The sequence below is a fragment of the Hoplias malabaricus genome, chromosome 4, assembly GCF_029633855.1.
Source record: "Hoplias malabaricus isolate fHopMal1 chromosome 4, fHopMal1.hap1, whole genome shotgun sequence".
Classification (NCBI taxonomy): domain Eukaryota; kingdom Metazoa; phylum Chordata; class Actinopteri; order Characiformes; family Erythrinidae; genus Hoplias; species Hoplias malabaricus.
Genome location: NC_089803.1, coordinates 69,588,239 through 69,595,485, shown reverse-complemented (window position 1 = coordinate 69,595,485; position 7,247 = coordinate 69,588,239). Strand labels below are relative to the sequence as shown.

Here is a 7,247-nt window from a genome sequence, read left to right as displayed (position 1 = left end):
CAGACACAGGGAGAACACACTACCCTCCTCACAGACAGTCACCCGGAGGAAACCCACACAGACAAAGGGAGAACACGCCACACTCCTCACAGACAGTCACCCGGAGGAAACCCACACAGACAAAGGGAGAACACGCCACACTCCTCACAGACAGTCACCCGGAGAAAACCCACGCAGACACAGGGAGAACACTATATCTATACAATGGAATATGGGCTTGTAAGGACTTGTTGTAAGGAAACAACAAAGAAACCTGCAGCCGCGTTATAAATAAACTTTTGCTGATCATTTCAATATTTATAACAATCTAGCATCTGCACTGCTAAACACATACAACACATTTTACATGAATGGTTTACAACTCTCTTTGGTGAAACCTCTGTGAACCAGAGAGTCTCCAGGGCATGAGTCTTTATAAGAAAAAAAAAAAGCAGAAGAACCTGGTCTCAAGTCTTTTACATCATTTTGCAAAGGATTACTTTGTGCCTAACTGCCATCTAGTGGCCTACGGTGATGGGACTTGGTCGGTATTCAGTGTTGGCTCTTGTTTATCAGAGTGTACTCTTTAGATAACAGCACTGATGAATGATCTTGATCAGATATGGATCTACACTTTGGACTTTAGTGTCCTGGCATTTGTCAGTGACTGACATAACTGACCCAGAAAGAGCACAGAAATGGTAGCTACATTCAGTGCTAATCTTAGCTGTGTTTTTGTCATTTCAGACGTTGACAGGTTTGTCTGTGGAGAGCTGGTAAATGAACAATGAAAACCTTTATTAAATCCAAGCCAGACACTTTCATTGATGACTGTATCGACTGATCCTCACTTCATTCTGTTCCTCCACTCTCCCTCAGCGCACTGTGAACTTAGCCTCCGAATAATCAATCACCACTAGACAGAAAATCAATGAATCAATTATTGTTACTCACCCAGTCACTCTCTCTTAACCTTTTCTCTCTCTCTCTGTGTGCGTTTTAGGATGCCTTTTCTTTCTGTGTCTGGGGATCGTGTACATGTTCAGACCCAACATGTCCTTCGTGGCGCCGTTTCAGGAGAAGATTGTGATTGGCATGTTCTTCCTGGGGGCCATCCTCTGCCTGTCCTTCTCCTGGCTTTTCCACACGGTGTACTGCCACTCCGAGGGCGTCTCCCGTATATTCTCAAAGTCAGTACCCACCGTCAAGGGGCATTGGGTTATAGCTCAGTGCGGTTACAGATCTGTGGAAGCACATCAGGTCTTGTTCACAGATTACAGAATGTATTAGTGAACTGTGATGAATTTTGATTACATTTTGAGCTGAGACACTGAGATGTAGTGGAGAGCAACAAACAAGTAACTCCTATATTTAATAAGCACTAGCGATCCCCGATCTCTTGCAGGATTAATATAAATCCATAATGGAAGCCACTTCATCACAGATGTCATTCGTATTTAATGTTAGAGTCACGTGAAAAAGTATTAGTGACCGCTACACGGCGTTGATCACCATCTCTTCAGTTTGGAAACGTAATTACACCACGGTTTACTGCTCTGCCTCTCGGCAAATTCCCAAAGCAGTGTCAGCAATATCTAGGTTTCAGATGAAGCCTTATGGGTTTTTAATGCAATCAAATGCGATGTTACGACTTCATATAATGAGTTTTCTTTACGTTATGAAGTATTAGGGTTAAGTAATTTAAGTAATGACAGATTTGTTTACATTTTATTACGTAAGAAGAAACTGCTCTGCTTCATTGCTGTCTGTTTTGCTTCAGGTTGGACTACTCAGGCATAGCCTTCCTGATCATGGGCAGCTTTGTTCCTTGGCTCTACTACTCCTTCTACTGCTCCCCTCAGCCCTGCTTCATTTACCTGATAGTGGTGTGTACCCTGGGCCTCGCAGCCATCACGGTTTCTCAGTGTGACTTCTTCGCCACGCCGCAGTACAGAGGAGTCAGAGCTGGTAAGGACAAGTGTATAATAATGTACAGTGGTCTTCACTTATCTGTAGGTGGCACGTTCCAAGATTTTCCACGGATACCTGAACCTGCAGATAACACCGAACCGTGAGTATACGGTAAAGCTACAGATTCGTCCTTATTTAGAAGTAGCATTATAGATATTAAATGAACAAGACACAGTAGAAAACGGTATTTAGTTTACTTTAAAACATCAGTATCAAGACTCTCAGTTCTGCTTCTAATGTGTGTCTTCCATCCACTGTTGAACGTATCTGTAAGGTTTTATACGCTGGTTCTAGATCAGCTGAGAGAGAGTATGAGCCTAATGGCTGACCTTTCCTGTGTATTTCAGGTGTGTTCGTTGGGCTGGGGTTGAGTGGCGTGGTCCCCACACTGCACTTTGTGATCACGGAGGGATTCCTGAGGGCCACCACCATGGGCCAGATGGGCTGGCTTTTCCTCATGGCGGCTCTCTACATCACTGGAGCCTGCTTGTACGCCGCGCGCATTCCTGAAAGATTCTTTCCAGGCAAATGTGATATTTGGGTAAGTGTCTAAGTCCTGCCTAGCGCACGCACAGTAATTGTCATAGATTAGAGTGTCATTGTCGATGTGTGTCATGTTTAGGGATGGGCTGGTGTCCACATTTTTCATGCTGTCTCAAAAACGGTATTACCGAGGGGAGAGGGTGCTCTGTTGATCTGCGCTGAGCCTTAATCTGTGAGCACAAAGTCGAGTGAATTTAGCTAAACACAGTTAGACAGTGCACACCGACACGTGTTGACGATAAAAATCTGTTTCTGAGAGAGAGCAAATTTCAGCAACCGGTGCTGAAGGCAAAGAAATGTTAGAAGCACGGCTGGCGCTAACAGGCACTTGTGGTTTAACACACCACAGCAGATTTTACAGCGAACTGAGGCTCAAACCACACATCTTTAGAGGATAAAGCCATATACCTGTGAGCACAAAGTCGAGTGAAGGATTTTCTGAGTATTTTGTCTGTTTAAAGCTTTCTTCCTCTCTCTTTTAACCCAAACTCAGCGCTAAGTTTACAACTGCGGTGGGCTACTGGACTCAGCAGTCATTGAGCTCCCACAGCGCCCCCTCCCTAAGGCTCTCTTAAAGGCACATGAACATTTTAGCTACGTTCTTTGAGACAGAACAGAAATTTGACACACCACACACACGGCATAAATACATCCGCATTTTTAAATACAGCGTTATACTGTATTATCTACATTCATTTATTCATAAGTAACCGCCTATCCAGCTCAGGGTCGCGGTGGGTCCTGAGCCTACCCGCAATCACTGGGCGCAAGGCGGGAATACACCCTGGAGGGGGCGACACACTCACACACTCCTCACACACAGTCACCCGGAGGAAACCCACGCAGACACAGGGAGAACACACCACACTCCTCACAGACAGTCACCTGGAGGAAACCCACGCAGACACAGGGAGAACACACCACACTCCTCACAGACAGTCACCCGGAGGAAACCCACGCAGACACAGAGGGAACACACCACACTCCTCACAGACATTCACCGGAGGAAACCCACGCAGACACAGGGAGAACACACCACACTCCTCACAGACAGTCACCGGAGGAAACCCACGCAGACACAGGGAGAACACACCACACTCCTCACAGACAGTCACCTGGAAGAAACCCACGCAGACACAGGGAGAACACACCACACTCCTCACAGACAGTCACCCGGAGGAAACCCACGCAGACACAGGGAGAACACCCCACACTCCACACAGACAGTCACCCGGAGGAAACCCACACAGACACAGGGAGAACACACCACACTCCTCACAGACAGTCACCCGGAGGAAACCCACGCAGACACAGGGAGAACACCCCACACTCCACACAGACAGTCACCCGGAGGAAACCCACGCAGACATAGGGAGAACACACCACACTCCTCACAGACAGTCACCGGAGGAAACCCACGCAGACATAGGGAGAACACCCCACACTCCACACAGACAGTCACCCGGAGGAAACCCACGCAGACACAGGGAGAACACCCCACACTCCACACAGACAGTCACCCGGAGGAAACCCACACAGACACAGAGAGAACACACCACACTCCTCACAGACAGTCACCCGGAGGAAACCCACGCAGACACAGGGAGAACACACCACACTCCTCACAGACAGTCACCCGGAGGAAACCCACGCAGACACAGAGGGAACACACCACACTCCTCACAGACATTCACCGGAGGAAACCCACGCAGACACAGGGAGAACACACCACACTCCTCACAGACAGTCACCGGAGGAAACCCACGCAGACACAGGGAGAACACACCACACTCCTCACAGACAGTCACCCGGAGGAAACCCACGCAGACGCAGAGAGAACACACCACACTCCTCACAGACAGTCACCCGGAGGAAACCCACGCAGAGGGAACACACCACACTCCTCACAGACAGTCACCCGGAGGAAACCCACGCAGACACAGGGAGAACACACCACACTCCTCACAGACAGTCACCCGGAGGAAACCCACGCAGACACAGGGAGAACACACCACAGTTTGTTTGTAGGCGGTGGGGGAGTTAATTGTCAGATATTTCCAGAAAGTGTGCTCATAGGGCTTTTAGAAAATCTTGTGATTCATCTTGCTCCTGTCCGTTCTGCTCCACAGTTCCACTCACACCAGCTGTTCCACATCTTGGTGGTAGCGGGGGCCTTTGTGCACTTTCACGGCGTGTCCAACCTGCAGGAGTTCCGTTACACGGCTGGAGGCGGCTGCACGGAGGACAGCGCCCTGTGAGCTGCACCGTCGGGGGGAGATAAAACACCCCCTCACCAGCACCACCGCCAGTAACAGCGCTGCCCCACTCACCAGCCTCGCTAAAACACAGAGGGCAACACTGAAGGACAAGGTTTCTGTTTCTCTACGGGTTCTGGGGTTTGTTTTTTTTTTGTTTTTTTCTGATTTCCTCTCTTTATTTTCCCACTTCTTCTTTAAATAAAACGCATCAAGTGATTCAGTGGGTGCAGGTTGGGGACAGACACAGAAATTAAGTTTCTGGCGATTTGCGAAGAGACACGCGCTGTTGGAGCGAACCTTCGGGAGCGGGAGGCCGTGGGGCGCGTGGAACCGTTTGTGTGGGCTTTTCCTTTTAAAGGTGCAAATGGTTTTAACTGTTATAAGATGTTTTTCCTGTATATAAGAGTTTTAAATTTGGGTTATATAGATTTATACAAACTGAAAAATAATGAAAAAATAAATAATTATATCATAGTATTGTTAAATTGCGAGAAAAGAGTGAAGGCTTTGGGGTAACGGGCCAATACCGGCTCGTTGTATCGACCCATGGAGAAAATGGGAAGAACGAACAAGGTGGTGAAAGGATGAATAACGAGCAGGAAACCAGGGAGAAAACAGGGTCTGGCGTTGGATCGAGTGACCAGTCCGTACCAGTGACGGACGTACCACATGGGGGCGCACCGCAAAGACTTCAGGAACATCAGAGCGTTTCATTAACACCAGGGGAACACACTCTGGTTTAGTACAGATCTGTATCTGTAGATCGGCTGCTCAGAATCACACAGGGAGAGAGAGAGAGAGAGAGAGTTTAAAAAGGTCTCAGTCCACTAGTGACCACAAGAAGCCATTGTCGGAGTGTTTCTGGCAAAGCCATAGGTCTGATCAAGGCCAGGACAGGAGCTCACTACACAGGCCTTAAAGATATCCTGTTCTGACTCTCTTTCAAATGCCTCCAGTTTCATCCCGACGTGCGAGGAAGTCCAGCCTTCCTGCGTCTCCACAAGGCCACCCTTTTTATATTTTTGATTCCTTTTAAAAGGGCGTGAAAGTGTTCAGATTTTAAAAGCTCTGTGTGTTTTGCTTCTTGATCTACATTAAACATCACAGCTTTTTCTTTAGCTGATCAATCGATCTGTTTTTTATTTTCTATTGATTTTTTTTTTTGCACTAAGTACAAGAAAATAAAACGGACTAGTGATTTTTTTCCTTTTCTTCGGTGTGGCTTTCACCGACGCCCTGCCTCTTCCTCATGAGGACACCCAGAGGCCAGGGTTTTATAGATGGAAAAACAGGCGCTGGGATCAGCTTTTAGGAATCACAGAATCCATCGACACCCTGTGCTGGTCACTCACACGTGAGAATTCTGGGTAACGTGGGTTTTCTGTCTGCAACAAACAAACAAACAAACAAAAAACCCGACGGCACAGGACGACCCACTCAGGGGACTTCTTTTATGATAATGTTTTATAAGATCAAAGGCCATGAGTAGACATGAGGAACCACAGACTGCCATTATCTGATCCTCTCTGTTTCCCGTCAAAATATCCGCAAATCGACGTGTGTTTCAGGCTCGGTTTGAGCGCAGGGCTGAAGAGTCCGTGTCCGATGCAAAGGGGTGAAGACCGTTAGTGTATTACACTAGTGGACACGGTGTCTTTGATGTGAAGCAGTTCTTAATCATGAGTTAAATGCCAGCTCCATGAGGAGCTTATCATGTAAAAAAACAGTGTGAACACCTGTAGGTCCAGAGCCTCTCACTCTTTAGCGTCCAGCTGTGCTTCAAAGACAAGCACAACCTGGATCCAGCTCCTGCTTTTGTTTGTTCTTTTCACGTCTGAGCTCTGGGTTTCGAAAACTGACATGGGCTGAAATGTATGGAATAATTAATCCAAAGCACTTAATTGCATCCGTTTGTGGTGCAGCTCTTAAATGTGAGTGAGCAAACAGGAGAGAATGAGTGAAGTGAGTGTGCTTCATCATCAGAGGCGCGGTGGCCTGGTCTGGGCTTCTTGTGTGAGGTTCATGGTCTAGTCTTGTTAGTCCATGCTCATCCTGACCACTCCAGCAGCCTTTTTTCCATGTGGACAGCTCTGGGCCACATTCTGACCACCGACACAAGGCCTTGATTCACTGCGTAATAAGTTTAAATTCATTTGGAGGGGTTTGTTTCTTCTGTTTTGTTATTATTCTTTTAAGATTAATTTATTATCAACGTGTGAGAGTTGCATACCATTATGTTGTTAAAGCACACAGGTTCTGAGTGTCTGCAGTAGACTCTTTATATCTGCTGTATTGTTCTAATAAAAAAAAAAAAATTCTCATTTTTGTGTGTTTTGTTTTTATTTTATGCACACACTGAAATCATTCATTCATCCATTCTCTGTAACCCTTATCCAGTTCAGGGTCGTGGTGGGCGCAAGGCAGGAATACACCCTGGAGGGGGCGCCAGTCCTTCACAGGGCAACACACACTCACACATTCACGCACACACTCACA

The 7,247-nt window shown here is 47.1% G+C and overlaps 1 protein-coding gene across 1 annotated transcript in view; it reads left to right on the top strand.

Moving 5' to 3' along the window:
* The window catches only part of adipor2 (adiponectin receptor 2), a 69,160-nt gene extending 62,105 nt beyond the window's left edge, over positions 1–7,055 (top strand). The window contains exons 5-8 of the mRNA XM_066668435.1: positions 983–1,169; positions 1,760–1,947; positions 2,298–2,491; positions 4,623–7,055. Of these exons, the coding sequence (XP_066524532.1) occupies positions 983–1,169; positions 1,760–1,947; positions 2,298–2,491; positions 4,623–4,751 (698 nt within the window). The 3' untranslated portion in view covers positions 4,752–7,055. The remainder of the gene's footprint in view (positions 1–982; positions 1,170–1,759; positions 1,948–2,297; positions 2,492–4,622) is intronic.
* Positions 7,056–7,247: the final 192 nt, after the last annotated feature.